Source organism: Chaetodon trifascialis, chromosome 2, assembly GCF_039877785.1.
Source record: "Chaetodon trifascialis isolate fChaTrf1 chromosome 2, fChaTrf1.hap1, whole genome shotgun sequence".
NCBI classification, from domain to species: Eukaryota; Metazoa; Chordata; class Actinopteri; order Chaetodontiformes; family Chaetodontidae; genus Chaetodon; species Chaetodon trifascialis.
This window is the reverse complement of record NC_092057.1, coordinates 30,099,769-30,121,398: the sequence shown is the minus strand read 5'-3', so window position 1 is coordinate 30,121,398 and position 21,630 is coordinate 30,099,769. Positions and strand designations below refer to the sequence as shown.

At 43.9% G+C, this 21,630-nt stretch overlaps 1 protein-coding gene across 1 annotated transcript in view; it reads right to left on the bottom strand.

Moving 5' to 3' along the window:
* The window catches only part of gpm6ab (glycoprotein M6Ab), a 71,076-nt gene that overhangs the window by 30,132 nt on the left and 19,314 nt on the right, over nt 1-21,630 (bottom strand). Inside the window, exons 2-4 of the mRNA XM_070979273.1 lie at nt 9,801-9,993; nt 8,468-8,624; nt 7,370-7,523 (exon numbers count right to left, since the gene is read on the bottom strand). Of these exons, the coding sequence (XP_070835374.1) occupies nt 7,370-7,523; nt 8,468-8,624; nt 9,801-9,993 (504 nt within the window). The remainder of the gene's footprint in view (nt 1-7,369; nt 7,524-8,467; nt 8,625-9,800; nt 9,994-21,630) is intronic.

The window sequence follows — 21,630 nt, the reverse complement described above, 5'->3', positions numbered from 1 at the left end:
GGCATACCACGTGTGCTCACACCATTCCAACTTTAAAATGTAGACACAAGTCTTGTGTATTGGTGTATTAATCCACGTTTTGATAGGTCATATAGTTTTTGATCAATCGCTGTTCAATGACCATGATCGTTTTGGGAGAAATTTTGAGATTATAATGGGTGTGTATTGCACGGAATGTTCGTGCTAGAGTGGAGGAGACCAACTGCCAGAGTGGAGAGAAGCTCTGAAAAGTGTCTGAAATTTTTTCTTTCCACGCCTCTCCAAACCACAAATTTCACTCTAGGCATGTGAAATTTTCCAAAGTTGTAGTGCCACTTGTGCTGATTCTCACAATGTGCCTGGCTAAACAATAGGACTTATGATGTTTGACTTGTGTGCCTCTGAGCGAGGAGAGTAACTCTGACCTGGCCCACAGGGTCCAATGCAAATCAAAAACAGGAGACACAGAAGCCAACCATTTTTTAATTTGCTCTAAAATCCACATTTTTTATACCCCCAGGGGCGCCCAAGACGGGGGGAGAATGAGCACCCCGAAGGGTTGGATATTCTGGTAACGACTAATGCGAACGTTCAATCGACTAAGAGTGCAGTCTGCAGATGTGGCAAAGTCTGCAAAAACCTCATAGGTCTGAAGATTCACCAGACCAAGATGGGCTGCATGAGGAAGCTAATGGTGCAACGCACAGTGCCAGTACCAGATACAGCACCTGGTGAGACGGAGGAGGATCCAGGCCCGGATAAACCCAACAGTGCCAAGAACCTCCAAGCACCATGAGCTACACCCCAGAGTAGACCATCAGAGCGCCGTTCTATTTGTGGCCCGCTGCCAACAAAGAGTCAGAGTGGCGCCGGTTTGATGTAGATGTGGACGCGGCCTTGAAGTAATAGCCAAGGGGGATGTGGACCAGAGGCTCAGGTCAATGAGCAGCTTTATAATGAACATCGCATCAGACAGGTTTGGCATTAAGGAACAACGTGCCACCAAGGCTACCACTGCAGCACCTATTCCAAACTGACGCGAAGCAAAGATCACCCAACTCAGACAAGAGCTACGGACACTCAGGAGCCAGTACAAGAAAGCAAGCGAGCAAGAGAAGGCAGCCCTGGTGGAACTCAGAGGTGCGGTGCGGGGAAGGCTAACCACCCTTTGGCGTGCTGAGTGGCACAGAGAGAGCCCGCAAGCGCAGTGCCTTCATTGCCAATCCGTTTGGGTTCACTAAGAAACTGCTGGGAGAGAAACGCAGTGGTCATCTCACATGTCCAGAGGACGACATCAACCGCCACCTCAATTACACCTACAGCGACGGCATGAGAGAGCAAGACCTTGGCCATTGTGCGGCTCTAATATATCCACCTGAACCCAGCACCCTGTTCAACATCAACGAACCTACACTCAAGGAAGTCAGAGATGTCATCAGATCTGCCAGAACAGCATCAGCACCAGGACCTAGTGGAGTGCCGTACAAGGTCTTCAAGAACTGCCCCAGGCTTTTGGAACGCCTTTGGAAGATCTATAGAGTCATCTGGAGGAAAGGGAAGGGACCTCAGCAGTGGAGATACGCAGAGGGCGTGTGGATTCCTAAGGAAGAGAATGCGAGCAACATCGAGCAGTTCAGGAGAATCTCTCTCCTTAGCGTGGAGTGCAAGACCTTCTTCAAGATCGTTGCCAATCGCCTCGTGGGATTTCTCCTGAAGAACACCTACATTGACAGCTCAGTGCAGAAGGGAGGAGTTCCAGGCATCCCAGGATGTATCGAACATGCGGGGGTGGTGACGAAACTGATCCGTGAAGCATGGGAAAGCAAGGGGGACCTGGCAGTGCTGTGGCTCGACCTTGCTAACGCTTATGGGTCATTACCTCACAAACTGGTGGAGCTGGCCCTGAGCATATGCCACGTCGCAGAGAAGATACGGAACCTCATCCTCGACAACTATAACAACTTTAGTCTGAGGGTGTCCTCCAGGACCTCAACATCAGGATGGCATCGTCTAGAGAAGGGCATCATCACTGGCGGCGGAAGTTGAGTGCAGAGGTCCATTGTCGAGATCTGGCACCCGTCAACCCCCAATTAGAGCATTTATGGATGATCTCACGGTAACCACAACATCAGTGCCTGGATGCAGATGGCTTCTCCAAGGTCTTGAACGGCTCATTGCATGGGCAAGAATGAGCTTCAAGCCTGCCAAGTCCCAGGTCCCAAGTGACTGACCGGTTCCGCTTCACCCTCGGAGACACTCAGATCCCATCAGTGTCAGAAAAGCCAGTGAAGAGTCTGGGCAAGCTCTTCACTGGCAACCTGAAGGACACCGGCGCACGGCAAGGCACCAACGATGACCTCGACAGGTGGCTCTCAGCGATGGACAGGTCTGGGCTTCCTGGGAAGTTCAAGGACTGGATTTACCAGCATGGTATCCTGCCTCGTGTCCTCTGGTCGCTGCTATGTCTATGAATTCCCACTCACCATTGTGGAGGGCTTTGAGAGGAAGATCAGCCAGCTCCTTCGCAGGTGGCTGGGCCTGCCACGGAGCTTAAGCAGCATTGCACTCTTCGGACACAACACCAAGCTACAGCTGCCGTTCGGAATGTCTGACAGAGGAGTTCAAGGTCACCCAAACCAGAGAAGTCCTGCTCTACAGAGATTCCACCGACACCATGGTCTCCTCAGCAGGAGTAGAGGTCAGAACGGGACAGAAGTGGCGCGCCCAGGATGCAGTGGAAAGGGCAGAGGCAAGGCCTGTATGTTTCATGATCCACTATACTTTTCATTGTTCTTGCTTTTCTTTTTTATTTTCTGTCCTATTGTGTTTTCAAGAACACGTTTTCTCTCTCTGTATTACTATCCCTGCTCATTCTGGCCATGAAGGCCAACTGTTCTACTTGTTGTTGCTATTGTTTTATTGATTTTATTATCTTATGTTGATGACATCAACCTGCCGAAGGGACTAAAGATGGAAATTAGCCATTGGCTATAATCTTGCATATTTACATATATATGTTCATTAATATGTATTGTCCCTGTTTTAAATAAATAAACTCAAACTCAAGGTTGCGACACAGCGTCTTGGTGGGCACAGTGGGGACTGGACGGGCCGGGCTGGGTAGCAACCCAAAACCTGATCCAGGAAGAAGTACGTGCCGAGGTGAAGGAAGCTTGCTTCAGCAGGATGGTGGCCATGTCCAGGCAGGGGGCCTGGACAAAGTGGGAGCATTCAGCAGGCCGTAAAATCACCTGGGCTGATCTTTGGAAGATGGAGCAACACCACATCAAGTTTTTAGTCCAGGTCCAGTCCAAGCCCTGCCAACCTGTTCACCTGGGGCCTGGTGGATTCACCAGCTTGCCAATAGGGCCAGAAAAGGGGATCTCTAGAGCACATCCTCAGCTGCTGCTCAAAGGCCTTGGGGGATGGAAGGTATCGCTGGCACCATGACCTAGTGCTGCGGAGAGTAACAGACACCATCTGCACTGGCATCAATAACAGCAAGCGGCTTCACCCCACCAAGCATACCATCACCTTCATTCAAGCAGGCGAGAAGCCCCAGCCCCCAAAGAAGATCCAGGGAGGCCTGCTCGCATCAGCAAGGGGCTGGCAACTACTGGTCAACCTGGGCAGTTGAGATTACCGGACATCATTGCAACAACAACATTGCGGCCAGACTTGGTCTTGATGTCCAGGGCAAGCAAGCAGGTGGTGCTGATGGAGCTAACTGTACCCTGAGAAGAGCGGATGGAGGAAGCTCAGGAACGGAAGAAGGCCAAGTATGCTGACCCTGGTGGCAGAGTGTCGGAGGAATGGGTGGAAGGCCCGCTGCGAGCCCATTGAAGTGGATTGCAGGAGCTTTGTAGGGCAGTCTGTACATCGGGTCCTGGGTCTCTTAGGGATCTGCGGACTGCACAGACGAAGAGCCATGAAGAACATTATGGAAGCTGCGGAAAGGGCTTCCAGCTGGCTCTGGTTGAAGAGGGGGGACTGTAGGAATTAGATGACTTACTAATCCTGGGAATCAGTCTATGAATTGTAAAACTCTTTATGGCCCTTTGTCACCGAGGGGAGAAAGAGGATCAAAGGATATTCAGTGAGGGACACTGGATAGAGGGGGAAGGTTAAGGTACAATTCACTGTACCTGAGGAGTTTATGGTATAGTATAAACCCTAAAGAAACAATGGTCATTGTTCTTTAAGGAATGATTTATGATTACCAGGTGTGTGTGTGATAACAAGTTGTCCTTTTCCTGCTAACAGTATAAAAGCCAAGACATTGTGGAGATCTGGAGCCGAATCGTTCAGGAAGTCCTTACTGCGATGACGGTCTGTGTTTTTTTCTGATAGGAGCTACCATTTTGTCAGCATAAGCCCAAATGTCAGACCAGTGCAGAGGCAGAAAATGGCTGTTCCTCTCCGCGTTTCTGTCTGCCCCTGTCTCTCTGCCTGGGGGCTCCCTATCGTCGATGGCAACCAGCTCAATTTGCCGTGGCAACCTCTGAGCCTCAGTACCTCTCTGCGCACTCCTCTGCCACACACACACAAACACACATATGTATCAGCTGCAGCTATGCAGCTGATTCAAAAGATCAGCTAGTCATCAAGCTCTTCAGTGGCTTGATAACGAGCTACTTGTCTTACTTACTATTACTGGCGAGTTTGAATTGTTAGTAGTGTAATGAGTGATGTTGGTCAGTTAGCATTAGCCACAATGCTAACATGCTAATGCTAACATGAGGTCCTATGAACTTGTTGCCGCACACAGGTTTGACATGTGATGTCAGGTTGTTGTGCTAATATGCTAATGATTAGTATGCTAATGCTAACATTCTAACCTATGGTAAAATGATTCTTAAATGCATTCTAATGGTGTTTGAGATCTTTTCAATGTGTTACTTGACATGCTAATGTCAGCTTAGCATTAGCCAATGTTAGCATTGTGGTTAATGCTAACAAGAGGTCCTATGAACAGGTTTGACTTGATGTCAGGTTATTGTGCAAATATGCTAGCACTAGCCACACACCCCGGCGTTTGCGCACTGTATCACTCTCAAAAATTTCCCGCTGGGGGGAAATTGTCTAGTTATTATTACTGTGTTTGGTGAGCCGAAGACAAGTTTCCACCCCAGGTGGACAATAAAGATTCTATTCTAAACAACAACAAAAAGAAAGAAGAAGTACAGATGATTTGAGGATACAAAGTATCCTGCCATTACTCACATGGGAATATGTCGCAAAACAAAACAACAATTCTGACTATTTTCAACTGAAACATGGTCTACTTTATCAAGATTTATATGATTTTTGAAATAAAATGGTATCTTTTAGCCCAATTATATTTAGCTGCTCAGTAAATTTAGTTCAGTGGACACCCCTGAAGGCAACAAGCCACAAACTATGATGAAGATCTAGTTTTGAGGGATAATATAAAATCACTTTGGCTGTACCCACTGACCGCCCAGGGAAGCTGGAATAAGTTGCGCAGGAAAAGGGAGCACAGAGCAATGGAAGAAGGTGGCATGGTCTGATGAAGCACGTTTTCTTTTACATCAGGTGGATAGCCAGGTGCGTGTGCATCGCTTACCTGGGGAACACATGGCACCATGATGCACTATGGAAAGAAGGCAAGCCAGCGGAGGCAGTGTGATGATTTGGGCATTATCCTGCTGGGAAACCTTGGGTCCTGCTATTCATGTGGATGTTACTTTGATGTTACTAACTAAGCATTGTTGCAGACCATGTACACCCTTTCATGGAAATGGTATTCCCTGATGGCTGTGGCCTTTTTCAGCAGGATAATGTGCTGTGCTACAAAACAAAAATGGTTCAGGAATGGTTTGAGGAGCACAACAACGAGTTTGAGGTGTTGCCTTGGCCTCCAAATTCCCCAGATCTCAATCCAGTTGAGCATTTGTGGGATGTGCTGGACAAACAAGTCCGATCCATTGAGGCCCCACCTCGCAACTTACAGGACTTAAAGGATTGGCTGCTAACACTTTGGAGCCAGATACCACAGGACACCATCAGGGGTCTAGTGGGCTCCATGCCTCGATGGGTCAGGGCTGTTTTGGCAGCAAAAGGGGGACTAACATAATATTAGGCAGGTTGTCATAATGTTATGTCTGATCGGTGTAGATAACGGAAGCATGGGGCATAATGGAAACTATCTGGCTTCTAGTGGCATTTGAAGAACATTCCCAGAATTTTCAGTACTGTACAAATCATTAACACATCAAACAGTAGCTGTAAAAAGTGAACAGTAGCTTGATCATGTTGTAGATTATTAAGTTATTTGGTAGCCTGTTACTCTGTGAATGTCATGTTAATATTTGGGAAGGACCACACAGTCTCTTTCCACATATACTGTGATTAAGTAGGCTATTAATTCATGCAAGGCAAATAGTTCAAATGATGATGGATGAACTAAATTAATGCAATGGCTATTCTATCAACTTGGCTTTTATTTTGACTTTTTTACAGTGCACTTCTACTTGCTGCTTGTCTACCTTTCTACTGTCTATCTCAAATGAGAAATTAAAAATTTAAGATGAAAAAAAAAAAGCTGCAAAAACCAGAATTAGACTATTTGCTGAAGTTTGGTAATTGCATCTTTTGTTTCCAAACAAAACAACATGATTTCATTCATGATTTCAGAACCTGAATGACATCATCCAATACAATACATCACTATGGGCAATAATTGGAAAGATATGGAATAGCATTTGTTCTGTTGTGTGCTTAAATGTTGTGTTTCGTTATTTATGTGAAACAGTGTATGTCCTGGGATGCAAGAAAAATTTCAGTAGAATATTCTGATTAGAAAATGTCAAACCAACAGTTCTTCAAGAGAAACACAATGGACAAATGGGGATGCTCAGAGGTAGGACCAAGTTCACTAGGCTTGAACCCAAGTAGCCAAGAGACATGAAGGCTTTTCTCTGTCTTCTTCTTATCTGCTTTTGATTGAATGAATGGAATTTAAAAATGTAACCTAACTGCACAAAGCAGCCTTTTACACCCTGTGCCATATAAGCAGAAAAGTTTATGTATTCTTGTCAGAGAGGTTCTTTTACTTTCTTTTTACTTTCTTTCTTACCATTGGATGACCACATACTGCAGGTTAGTACTGGCTGCCATAACTTTACAACATTACACAACATAATGCAAAGATGGTAAACTTACAGCTTCAATTCTAATAATAGATTGACAGGTTAATATGACATTATATATATATATATATATATATATATATATATATATATATATATATATATATATATATATATATATATATATATATATATATATATATATATATATATAGTATATATATATAGTATATATGTTATTATATTTCAGAGACCTCACACATTATGATGGTACATACCAAACTGACGCAGGTCCAGGCAGAGGTTGGCTCCCTCCACCAAGCTGATGTTCTGACACATGGAATAAACGTTGAAGTACATAAAGACCGGCAGGCTGGTGAATGCTGTCACTCCGAGCCACACCAGGAAGAACAAGTAGGCCAGGAACATCAGCTGCAAACACAGAGACAAGTCACAATGAATGGCAGAGATGATGTTTTTCATCAATGATGTCTTAAACCACCAAAAAGTGCATTTCTTTGCAACCTTTATTTCCCATCATGTCATTAACACTTGGAACTTAGAAATTAAATTCATATTGTATGTTATTCATTGCACAGATGTGAAGGTAATTATGTCAATTTTCTCCATTTCACTCTGACGAATAAAAACACCTTTTATACCACTGACTACTGGCTCTTTGCTTGTCTCTGTTTTGCCTTTAGGCTTCCTCTCACAGGCCAAAGACCTGTTGTGCGTGCGTGCGTGCGTGCGTGCGTGCGTGCGTGCGTGCGTGCGTGCGTGCGTGTGCAGACTTAAGACCAGTTAACTGGGTTAGGTAGGTTGGGGAAGTTTTGGTTATGGATAGGGTTAGGGTAAGTCTCTAGGAAATGAATGTAAGTCAATGTAATATCCTCAAAAGTGACTGATGTCAACATGTGTGACTGTGTGTGTGTGGTTGCTGTCTTCACAAGTCCACACGAGAAAGCAGTCTTTCTCCACTGCACTGAGGGAATCTTCACATGAATCAGACATGACTAACAGACAGATGCCACATGCAGACTGGGTTTGCAGTGAGAAACAGACAAAACTTGCATTATTTCAGGAAATAATTGCTCAGAGATCTGTCTGGGTATACTAAGTTAAGACAGCTTTGGGCTTGTTCTAAAATAGTACTTCACAGAAACACTCCATGTTTGCTGTGCTTCAGAGGGCAGTGTCAGTGCTGTCCAACTTCATCACTACATAATATACAGTACATTATATATACAGTTTATATAATAGAGAGAGTATGTTTTTATGAATGACAATGCATTCTAAGGGTGTAACTTCTCCAGGTTATATTTCATCAAAATGTCAGTATATCATTAAATCTATTGGTCATAAAGATTTCTTACAAATGCAGTCAGGCAGCGTCCACAGGCAGTGATCTTGAACTCTCCGTAGAGATCCCTAATAGCTCCGGTGGTGAAAAAGCCCTCCACAAGCAAAAGTACGCCAAACACAAAGAATCCAGCTGCAAGGCCATAGATGATGTACTTCAAGATGTCAATACTGTGGAGAAAACATATACACACCTACAGTGTCAGTGATTAATGAGGATTTGGTTATTTTTATGCTAGACTGCATCTTGAAGTGTTATTTTTAGACTAAACATGAATCTTCAGCTAAATTAGATTGTGTAATTGCCATAAACCAGTCAGAGATAATAAACAAGGATGGAGGGTGAGCCTGGATCTGGGATGGAGGAGGCTGAGGCAGTGGGTGAGATTACCAGCACTTTTCCCCTTACAATGAGTGGAAAATGTGTATGGTCAGATCACTCACTTTCACATTTGTCTGATTCCTATTGGGTTTATTTCCATGTGTGATCCAAGGCAGAAACATCAGTATGCTTTGTTGTTATGCCTTTAGCTGTGGAGATCCATTAAAAACAAACAACAAAAATTTTGTAAATAGGTCTACGGTATTTTGGGTCTGTCAAAAAGCTTTGTTCACTCAAATATTTGAAACTGCAGCTGTCTCAGAAACATTGAAATGTTTACTTTATGTTTCTGTCTTAAATTTATGATTATATGATTATAGCCATTCAAAAATTGGCTAAAAATGGAATATAGATAAGATGGAGGACATAAGAGGAAAGACATATTACACCAAAATATCACTATTCTGCACGTGGAGGCGCATATCATAATTGTCATTCATTAGCTTTGTATTTGTGTATAATGTTGATGTACTTTTATATGGACAATGAGATATGTTTCATTAGTTTTTATTTAATTTATTTTGGGCTAACATAGTTGGGCCTATGTATCAATGGACACTAGCTTAAGAGACTTTATAGGGACTTATGATGTATATTTGAATGTTTTCTGTCCTCTATTTTCTTCTCAAGACATTGGCATAATGCATGGCCATTGCTTCACTGGACCAGTATAGCTATAGAAACAGTATGAGTAAGTGTCAAATTCAGCTTGCTCAATAATGCATCAAGATGTAATATTATGTACATGCATACTTTCTGACAAAATCAGCAAAATCTGTGTGTTGATTACTGTCGCAGCACTGAAACAATCATACACTACTGCTTGGAAGATAGGAAATCAACAGAAAAACTTGAGTGTAATGTGATTTATGTTGCAATTTATAGCTACTGTGTGAAACTATGAAAGTCTTCAGGTATAGTCCTTTAATATTCCTGAGAAGTTAAGGTAAAAACAAATTGCTCACATGGTGAACACATCCAGTGTTTCTCCTGGTGCTCTGATTACTTCAAAGTAGTTCTGGAGGATGGTGATGGTGCCACTCAAAGCCTCATGGCCACACCCACAGAACAAGGCCACACCCATGTAGAGAAGAATAGTGGCGATGAGAGAGGCCCAGGGGAGACTGCCCACACATCGCTCACAGCACTCCTTACAACCTATACAAAACACACAAACAAAAAAACAGTATCTTTAACATATTTAGTATCAATATTACAGCAGTCGCAGAATGTTCAAATGTACTTTTCAGATGATTCAGAAAGCTACTGGTGAAAAGCAAGTATGCACATAATGGTAATGGTGATAGCAATATAAGCAACATAATAGGGTAGGTACAGTTGAAAGAAGTCGCTTACTTTCCAAGAACACAGCATTTTGACAAGTGCATTTATTTCCATCTTACCCCAAATCAGCTGGACCAAATAGTAACGGTTTCATCTGTCCAGCACAGACAAACAGCTAAGCTTAGTTTAGCTGAAAGAACAAGCGGAGGAAGTTGCTAGTCTAGCTCATGTACAAGGGCGAAGACAGCCTTCCCACAAGTCCTTGAGATCTTAAATTAAACTACTCTGTCACTTATCAGAGAGCTGAGACAGGAAAGCTGGTTAGAACAGTACTTTCCATTCATGGGGGAAACGATCCAATTTGGTAACGGTCAACAGCGTGTGTGATGGACTAAATCAAAATAACAAAGACACTATTTGTAGAAAGTGATGTTGCTACTGATGTTTTCAGTGCTGTGAGCACCACAAACAAAATTCCCTTAATTTCCATTGTATTGGGATGGAGACAGAGGATCAAAGACTGGTCATATGAAAACAAAACTGCCTGCATGGCTAAATACTGGTGGACGTAAGTGTAACTTGTAAAGTTACGCTAATAATGTAACATAATGTTTTGTCTATAAATGTACAGCACTTTGTTTCAACTCTGGTTGTTTTTAAAGTGCTATATAAATAAAGTTGAAGTTGAAGTGCTATCTGTGAGACAAATGTTGTTTTCAAATTAGTCAAAGTCAGACAAAGTCGGCTTTATCGTCAATTTCTTCACATGTACCAGACATACAAAGGAATCAAAACTACGTTTCCCACTATCCCACAGTGAGACAAGACAAGAAGTAAAATGCACAGGCACAAAGAATAAAGACGGACATATGCTAATACTACAGTAAACAATAAACTGAAAATAAATACTAAAAATAAACAAACAATAGAGAATAGGAAATGTAAAATGTAGAAGCAGCAGCAAAAGTTTTAAACATATGTTAGAGGTTTGTAATAGTGCAATAGTGCATTACACAGGTTTCATCACTTACATGATGCAATTTAAGAGATAAGAACAAATATTCCCAGTTACAGATATGTTAGCAGTTTCGATGGAGCATATCCAAGGTTTGGCATCTATATCCTCACTTTACATCATTAAAAAAACTAAACATAAATAATATCAAACTGTGGGTACTTGAAAATAAATCTAGATGGATCCAATTTCTATTTGCAATTGCTCAGTGGGTGGCACGGTGGAGCAGCAGGTGAAGGTCGGACAGGGCCTTTCTGTGTGGAGTTTGCATGTTCTTCCTGTCCATGCGTGGTTTCACTCCGGGCACTCCGGCTTCCTCCCACAGATCAAACGAACATGCTCATTAAGGTAATTGGTGTCCTTAGGTGTGAGTGTGAGCGTGAATGGTTGTCTGTCTCTATATGTTGCCCTGCAATCGACTGGCGACCTGTTCAGGGCGTACACCACCTCTTGCCCGTTTGACAGCTGGGATAGGACCCCCCCCAACCAAATGCATAGAAAATGAATGGAAGGATGGCAATTGTTCAGTGCTGGTGAAGATTTACTTGTGATCACAGTTTGTCTTTTTCTATTTCAACCTCCTGTGTTGACCTGATTAATTAGAATTCTTCTCTTGACATTTTATATAATTGTGCAGTGGCTGTGAACAATGCACCAACAATTTAGGCATTTCAAATGACTCACTTGTGTGGCTGCTTTTGTAACTGTGATTAGCTGTAGATGCTACCAGTTAAAGGGTAATCTCTCCGCTTTTAGAATAGTGAGGGAAAAGGTCACAAGTCAGGGCAAAGGTTTTCAATCCAGAAATATTGTAAAAATCAATATATCACATTAATGACGATGCATACCCCCTTTAAAACACAGTAACTGTAATGTTAGGAGGGCAGGTAACATGACTGCATCTTGTCAAAATTTACACCACACACCAAAACATTTTGCAAATAGGTGTCGCCATCATCGTCTTCTCCAGCTTATCCGGGTCTGGGTCGCGGGGGCAACAGCCTCAGCTGGAAGCCCAGACAGCTCTTTCCCAAGCCACTTCCACCAGCTCCTGCTGAGGAATCCAGAGGCGTTCCCAGGCCAGCTGAGAGACATAATCCTTCCAGCGTGTCCTGGGTCAGCCCCCAGGTCTCCTCCCTGACGGACATGCCCGGAACACCTCCACTGGGGAGACATTAAGATCCAAGATGGCACCACGGACGGCTGCCTTGGTCTGTTGGTGCACGTTGTTTTGTTTTGTTTTGTGTTTTAATTCGGTTTATTGCAACAGTACCCGGAGCCCTTTCAGAGAAGAGCTCATGAACATCAGGGTATCAACACCAGAGGATTTATTTCCTAATTTTCTGCTCCCAACACTGGAAATTTTGGACATCCTGCTCAAAGGTGCGCTCACCTTTGCTCAGGCAGCAAAATGCCAGAGGAGAGGAAAACAGGCCAGTGCGCTCACGCGTCTTCGCCAGCGCGGACTACGCACAGCGTTACCGGGAATATTTCTCTCTAACGTGCGTTCACTGGCCAACAAACTGGAGGAATTGCAGCTGCTGTTGGGTAAAAACAGGGACTTTTCTTCATATGCTGTTTTGTGCTTCATGGAGAAGTGGCTGTGTGGATTAATACTGGACTCTGCACTGCAGCTGGCAGGCTTCCAACTCTACTGTGCAGACACAGAGCTTTCCAGCAAAACTAAAGGTGGAGGAATCTGTTTCTACATCAACAGTGGTTGGTGCAACGACGTGACAGTGATCCAGCAGCACTGTTTTCCTGACCTGGAATCTTTTATCATTAACTGTAAGCCTTTTTATTAGGGTTGAGCTGAATATTCGTTTCAGATGAGTATCCGGTATGGATAAAGCATTTTTGACGAGTACGATCATGGTACGGTCAATATCCATGCTTGTGCTAAAGGAAAATCCTCATTGGGTAACTGACTGTCTTCACGATCTGTGATTGGCCAGTCAAACACAGCGCCCGCCCCTCCCTACACAAACATGTCTCTGCAGCCAGAGACGTGCCCCACTGTCGCACACACGGACAATGACTGATCTCCCAGTGCTTGGCTAGCTTCCAGCTCCTGTTGCCCTCTTTAGTACTCCTTAGGTTTTCTTCAGCTCGCCTCTGTTTTGGTTTGTATGATATTTAAAGTTACTTGGTGAACTTGTTTCGTAAAGTACGTGGTGCATTTGACAAGGCAGAGCTGAAAACGGCTCGTGTCGCGTCGGTCACTGCCTCCAGTGACCTTTTTTTTTTTTTTACCATCTGCTTGCTCTTAGTTTGGCTGGTGATATAAAGTTGGAAAACTTTGCTCGTACTGAACGCGGTGCTTTTGAGAAGAATACAGTGAACAAGGCTGACATATTATTTCCCTGTTTGTCACTAGATGTTTGCATGAATCACCAAGTTCACACAGATCATTAAAAAAGAAACAGTCTTACAAACCACTTACACACATATTTTGAATCTCAATGTTGAGGCTGTTATGTAAATAGTTTTCAACTAAACAATAAATATAGCAACTTCTGGTCAATCCATATCAATTTAGGACTTCAAATAATGTACAGATTTAAGCCCCACCCATTTCCAGTTAAACCACACCCACTCCAAGTACAGATACAGATACAGATAATTTAGATGGCTGAACAGATACAGATACAGATACAGATACAGATACAGATACAGATACAGATAGTGATGTACTCGCTCATCCCTACTTTTTATTCATCCCTTGATTTTGCTTCATTCATTCTGGTTGGCATTTACATCCCACCGCAGGCCAACGTGCAGGACACACAGCACTTGCTCGCCGACCAGATACTGTGTGTGGAGCGGACCAACCCGGACTCTTTAGTTATTGTCCCTGGTGACTTTAACAAATGTAACCTCACTCACGAACTCCCTAAATACAGACAGTTTATTAAATGCCCGACCAGAGAGGAGAATATTCTGGATCACTGTTACGCCACAGTCAGGCATGCTTATCACGCCATCCACCATGCTGCACTGGGCCACTGAGGACTGCTGTGTTCCATCACGCACCAGGGTGAGTTACAACAATGACAAACCCTGGTTCATAGCCAAACTCAGACAGCTAAGGTTGGCAAAGGAAGAGGCCTTCAGGAGTGGGGACAAAGACAGATTCAAAGAGGCGAAGTACAAGTTTAGCAAGGCGTTGAAAGAGGCTAAATGACTGTAATCTGAGAACCTCCAATACCAGTTCTCAGCTAATGACTCTGCGTCTGTCTGGAAAGGGCTCAAGCAGATCACCAACTACAAGCCTAAAGCCCCCCCACTCCATCAACGACCAATGCCTAGCCAACGACCTGAACGAGTTCTACTGCCACTTTGAAAGACAAAGGGAAAGTCCAGCAACCATCCCCCACGACACCTCCCAGCAGCTCCAGCTCCAGTCACCTCCACCAATGCCCACCTTAAAGTCCCCCTCCCCATCCATCTCAGTAACGACTCTTTCCATCCGTGAAATCAACAAACTCTTCAGGAGACAGAACCCCCGGAAAGCAGCTGGACCGGATTCTGTCTCCCCATCCGCCTTGAAGCATGATCAGCTGTGAGGTGTTAAAAATGTCTGTGAACACTGGAGACATGTGCAGCGTGCCAGCCTGCTTCAAGTCTTCAACCCTGTCCCCAAGAAGCCAAGGACCACAGGACTTAATGACTTCAGACCGTCGCCCTGACCTCTGTGGTCATGAAGTGCGCTCACACCTCAACGACATCACCAACCCTCTCCTGGACCCCCTGCAGTTTGCCTACAGAGTCAACAGGTTTGTAGATGATGCAGTCAACTTGGCCCTCCACTTCATCCTCCAGCACCTGGACTCCGCAGGAACCTATGCCACAATCCTGTTTGTGGATTTCAGTTCTGCTTTTAACACCATTATCCCAAGTCTGCTTCAGGAGAAGCTCTCCGAGCTGAGCGTGCCTGACTCCACCCACAGGTGGATTACAAACTTCCTGTCTGACAGGAAATAGTGCGTGAAGGTGGGAAAACACATCTCCAACTCAAAGACCATTAGCACCGGATCCCCCCAAGGCTGCGTTCTTTCTCCTCTGCTCTTCTCCCTGTGTACGAACAGCTGCCCCTCCAGTCACCAGTCCGTCAAGCTCCTGAAGTTTGCAGATGACACCACCCTCATCGGAGTCATCTCTGATGGAGACGAGTCTGCCTACAGGTGGGAGGTTGGCCATCTGGTGACCTGGTGCAGCCAGAACAACCTAGAGCTCAATGCTTTAGAGACAGTGGAGATGGTTGTAGACTACAGGAAGAACTCAGCCTCATCAGCCATCACCCTCTGTGACTCCACTATTGACACTGTGGAGTCTTTCCGCTTCCTGGGATCTATCATCTCCCAGGACTTCAAGTGGGAGCCGAACATCAACTCCCTCAGCAAGAAAGCACAACAGAGGATGTACTTCCTACAGCAACTGAAGAAATTCAATCTGCCAAAGACAATGATGGTGCACTTCTACACAGCCATCATTGAGTCCATCCATCCATCTAGTATGTTGCTGCTGCTGCTGCCACCCCCAAGGACAAGGGCAGACTGTAGTGTGTCATTTGGTCTGCAGAGAAGGTGACTAACTGCAATCTCCCGTCTCTTCAGGACCTCTCACCCTGGACACAAACTCTTGAGACACTCCCCTCTGGCAGGATGCTGCGGTCCATCAGGACCAAAACCTCACTCCACAAGGACAGTTTTTTCCTATCTGCTGTTAGCCTTATCAACAAGGCCCAGAACCCCCCCCCGACACTCTTCACACTCCACCTCTGCCTCCACTTGTCACATTGACATTGCCATAACTCTATGATTTACATTTACACTCAGCTTGGATTTCTTTCTGAGAAAACTGAGTGTGTTTCTGAATAAACAAACTGTGCTGTGTGTACTTTTTAATAGCATTTTTTTCAGTAGATTTGTCATGCACCAACTTCACCAAAACAAATTCCTTGTATGTGTAAAATTGTACTTGCAATAAAGCTTTTCTGATTCTGATTCTGACATCCAATTGGTTCCTCTCAGCAGCGGATCTATTCTGAGCTTCTCCCAGAACTTCTCACCCTGTCTCAAAGGTTGAGCCCAGCCACCCTGTGGAGGAAACTCATTTCGGCTGCCGGTATTCATGATCTCGTTCTTTTGGTCATTACCCAAAGTTCATGACCATAGGTGAGGGTTGGAACATAGGTTGAATAGTAAATTGAGAGCTTTGCTTTCTGGCTTAGTTCCCTCCTCATCACAACGGACTGTTTGAGTGCCTGCAGCCGCTGTCCCAATCCACCTATCGCCCTGAGATGCTTAAAGTCCTCCAATTGGAGGAGGACCTCCTCCCCAACCTGGAGCTGGCAGTCCACCTTTTTCCGGCTGACGACCATGGCCTCAGACTTGGAGGCACTGATTCTCGTCCCAGCTGCTTCACACTTGGCTGCGAACTGCCCTAGTAAGAGGTTGTGGTTCAATGATGCCAAGAGGACCACATCATCTACAAAAAGCAGAGATGAGATCCTCAGGTCACCAAACCTGACACTTTCCACCACTCAGCTGCACCTAGAAATTCTGTCCATAAAAGTTCTGAACAGAACCGATGACAAAGGGCAGCCTTGGCAGAGGCCAATCCTCACTGGGAACAGGTCTGACTTACTACCAGCTACACAGACCAGACTCACACTCTGTCAGTACAGGGACTGGATGGCCACCCCATACTCCCAGAGGGTCCCCCACAGGATGCCCTTGGGAACACAGTCATAGGCCTTCTCCAAATCCACAAAACACAAGTGGACTGGTTTGACAAACTCCCACACTCCCTCCAGCACCCTAGCAAGTGTATAGAGCTGGTCCAAGGTTACATAGCCGGGTGGTTCAACTATTGATCAGACTCTCCTCTCCAATACCCTAGTGTAGACCTTGCCTGGGAGGCTGAGGAGTGTGATCCCTCTGTAAATGGAACACATCCTCTTCTCCCCTTTCTTGAAGATGGGGACCACAACCGCGGTTTGCCCCTCCAGTGGCACTGCCCCCAATGACTACGCAATGTTGCGGAAGTATGTCAGCTAGTAGAGCCCTACAACATTCAGAGCCTTGAGATACTCAGGGCAGATCTCATCCACCCACGGCCCTCCACTGCCACGGAATATTTTAACTACCTTGGTGACTTCTGCCCCAGAAATTGGATGACCCTTCCCCATGCCCCCCCCCTTCTGCTTCCTCTGAGGAATACGTGTTGGTGGGATTAAGGAGATACTCGAAGTATTCCTTCGACTGCCAGACTGTATCCCCAGTTGATGTGAGAATTGTAAACAGTGTTAGTGAGTTGCTGCTTCCCCCAACTGAGGGGCTGGACGATTTGCCAGAACCTTTGGAGCTGATTGATGGTCTTCTTCCATGGCCTCACCCACACCAGAGTTTTTGCCTTGGCGACCGCCACAGCCACACACTGCTTGGCTCTCCAGTAGCACTCAGCTGGTCAACCATGCCCTGTAGGCCTCCTTCTTCAGCCTGACAGCTCTCCTCATCTGTGGTGTCCACCATCAGGTTTGGGGGTTACCGCCCCAATGGCCGCAGCTTGCAACAGCTGTCTGTCCTAACCCTAACCTAACCCCACCCCAAAAATATTTTGACTGTACTGAAATCTATTTTTAAAAATTAATTCATTGAAGTATAATATTCAATAATATTAAATAATGCCTCCAATAGTTTTCCATGTCTTGGTAGTTATTTTAAGATTCCTTGTTCCAAAGAAGATTTTACAGCTAAAAAAGATGATGTTTTAGGTCTCGATTGATAAGAGTCTCCACCTATCAGCCTGTTGTGGTGTCTACTGCTTGCTCACCTAGCAGTTGGCTGTCTAATAATAATAATAATAATAATAATAATAATAATAATAATAATAATAATAATAATGTCACCAGCTTTCAATTCAAATTGCTCCATTTTGTACTTTTTCCATTTTCCATATCAGCCACACATACGGGCTTCAAAATAAGCACACATGCAGCCACAATGACTCACTACAGCCTACATGTAGATAGAGCGGCAATCCTACACAAAGCAAGAGAAAGATGAATAGAATCAAACACACTGCTCCTTTCCTTCACCTTCCTGTTGCACAGAAAGGGGTTTGTGTGTGTGTGTGTGTGTGTGTGTGTGTGTGTGTGTGTGTGTGTGTGTGTGTGTGTGTGTGTGTGTGGCCATGTATTCCTTATGTTGTGTTTAAACAGTCACATTGTGGGGACTCACCTTCTTTATGGGGATAAAAATGCAAGTCCCCACAATGTATATCATTAAATTTTAGGGTGAAGACTTGGGTTACGGTTAGGGTTAGGCTAGTAGTGATTATGGTTATGGTTATGATAAGTGTCCAGGAAATGAATTTCAGTCTTTTTAATGTCCCCAGAAGTGATGGAAACATGACTCTGTGTGTGTGTGTGTGTGTGTGTGTGTGTGTGTGTGTGTGTGTGTGTGTGTGTGTGTGTGTGTGTGTGTGTGTGTGAGTCATCCTGCTGCTCAGGTTTAATTGACCAGCCTTGTTGCTATGCCAACCAGGGTGTGGCAGGAGCCTGCTGACCCACTTTGCCTGTAACGTTGTCATGGCAACAGCACTGCTCTGTGAATGTAACAGTCACACTAATGCACATTTTCATAGACACAGTGATGAACGCACACACATAACAGAAACACCCTCACACAGCATCCATCTGCTTAGCCACATAGTCAGTTCTCCTTTTCATATCATTGTACAATTTCAGTATGTCATAATACGAATCAGTAACGAAGGAACAATTAGCTCTGCTATGACCGGTAGGATATTGACATTTTCCGCTGAATGACTGCATTCAATAAAACTTTTATGGGTAATGTGTTAAAGGCTAATTTTGGTTCTCTGTACACACATCTGAGTCAGTGTACATTTGGCCCTCACTTTTATACATAAAGAATAACAGTCAGGCATTACTGCGAAAACTCTGGGCAGATGGACAGGCACACAGAGGAGAAGTGTGACATAAATGTATTGTGAGCATGTGTGAAGGTTTTTCTGAGAGAATGTTTTATGCAGCGTTTGTACCTTGCTTCTAAATATTTTCATATCTGCAAATATCTGCATGTGTGACTGTCCAGACATGTTTCTGACAGTGTGTGTGCAAGTGGTTGTGAAAGTGTGTGCCCTGAATTTCAGCCATGTTATAATCCTTGTCATATTTCTATATTTGGGCTTTAAACTCAGGAAGGACCCAGTGGCCTGGTAAAAACTGGGGCAGGCTAAACACAAACAGCTGTATATGGCATCTATATATGTATGTGGCTGTTTTCTTTGTTTAGGTAGAGGTAAATATTTTCAGACATGACAGACATGCATTTGCTATCCCATTTTTCAATATCACTGGAATGTTTCTGCAGCACTGATGAGGGAGTTGATCATCACCCTTGTATTGTTTATTTGGAGATGTACAGTAAATATCAGAGTAATGCTTTTGGTATTTCAAAAATATAGCAGTTACAAATGCAATGGCTGTTAGATAGCATCCCCTGATAGCATTGGACCCAAATCCAGGACTCCTAATGTAAGATAGGCTTTTGGATGTTTTTGTCTACTGCCTTACATGTTACTGAATTAAGCTATCGGAGGGCTGTGGGTGAAGCAAGAGCACGGGGACAACTCTTTCGGAGTAACTCGATCCACTTTAATGTCCGCCCGAGCGTAGGACAATTGAACACTGACAACCCAAAAGTGGCATCTCACATTTTAACTATCACTTCGCCAATCTCAAAGTGCGCATATTATATAGTTCCAGATAAAACTTAAACATTGGAATACAATATTCATAAAATGAGCAAGAAGGTTTAAGACAAATATCTATTTTTTTGTAATTCGTTTTTTTTTTATATAACAAAAAATAATGTTTACTTACTTAAAATAGTAAAATAAGAATGATGTCAACAGCATGTTCTGTGGATGAATGATGATACACCTTTTTTTTTATTTTGAAAAACGTGAAAAATGTCCAAACAATATGTTTTTACTAACAACATATCTTTTATTCTTCTTTGGTCATTAATTTCAGCCTCACATTTTTTTGATAAAATGTTCCTTTGACATGCTGACAAATTGGTATAGTACATATAAACTGATATAAACCGTTAGATGGTTACATTATATGATGATGACATTTATATAATTGTATATTTTAGATTCATTTTAAAATTCTTTTATTTGCTTTTAAAGCCCAAAATGGCCTTGCCCCAGTGTACCTCTCTGAGCTTCTGCACCCTTACGCACCTACTTGATCCCTCAGGTCAGCTGACCAGCTGCTCCTGAGGGTTCCCAAAACAAGGTGGAAGCTCAGAGGGGACCGAGCGTTTGCTACTGCCGCCCCTAAGCTTTGGAATGAACTGCCGTTGCACATCAGGCAGTCCTCTTCCGTGGCCACTTTTAAATCTCTTCTTAAAACGCATCTCTTTTCCTTGGCTTTTAACACCACCTAGATTGTTTATTTTATGTGCACAGGTTTTTACCCTTTATTTATTATGTTTTCTGTTTCAATGTCTATTTTATTGTTTATTTTATTGTTTTTTGTTTGTTTGTTTGTTTTTTAATGTACAGCACTTTGGAAACCTTGAGTTTATTTAAACTGTGCTTTATAAATAAAGATGGATTGGATTGGATTGGATTTTGGGTTTGTCATATCTTAATGTGAGCGTGTCCTGGATCAAGAATTACACAACAAATTCTTGGTGGTTTGTATGCAGATGACAATCAATTTGATATTGTTTGTCCTGTCTGTCCATCCAACATGTTGGTCGAGGGTTACTGGCCAGACTGATATTAGACTTCATATGCAAGGAGAGTTGAATCAAGGGCATTTGGAAATTTGAGAACATTTTACCACAGGGGCTTCTTCAGTTCTAACTGGCTGGTGGAGAGTCGTATCACATTGAAACTACTTGGGTGTAGCTGATGATGTAAATGTGTGTGTGGCTTTACATGAAGCCAACTGATAATGTCTGTTTGTCCTGTCTGTTCATCTAACACACTGTTCTTGGGCAAGCTGCTGGTCAGATTGATATTAGTTTTATATGCAGGGAGGGTTGAATTAAGGGTTGAACTGGACTTGGTTATACAATTACAGACGCTTATCCAAAGCGACGTGTATATGAATTCACAGATGAAGTAGCATCAGGGGCAGGTTTGGGGTTCAGTATCATGCCCATGTGGACTGCCGAGGCCAGGGATCGAACCACCGACCTCCTGATTGGCAGGAGATGGCAGACGACCGCTCTACCTCCTGAGCTGTGTGGAAATGTGGAAATTTGAAAATGTTTAGCCACTCATCCAAGTGGCTTCCTCAGTTATACTTGGCCGGTGGGGAGTCCCAGGTAATTTACCTATCTGGGGTTGTTGTCATGCTTGCTGAAACGACTTATGGAGAGGCAATCAGGAATGTGTGAGGCAGCTTGGCCTTTTTGTACTGTGTTGTACACATTGAAGGGGAC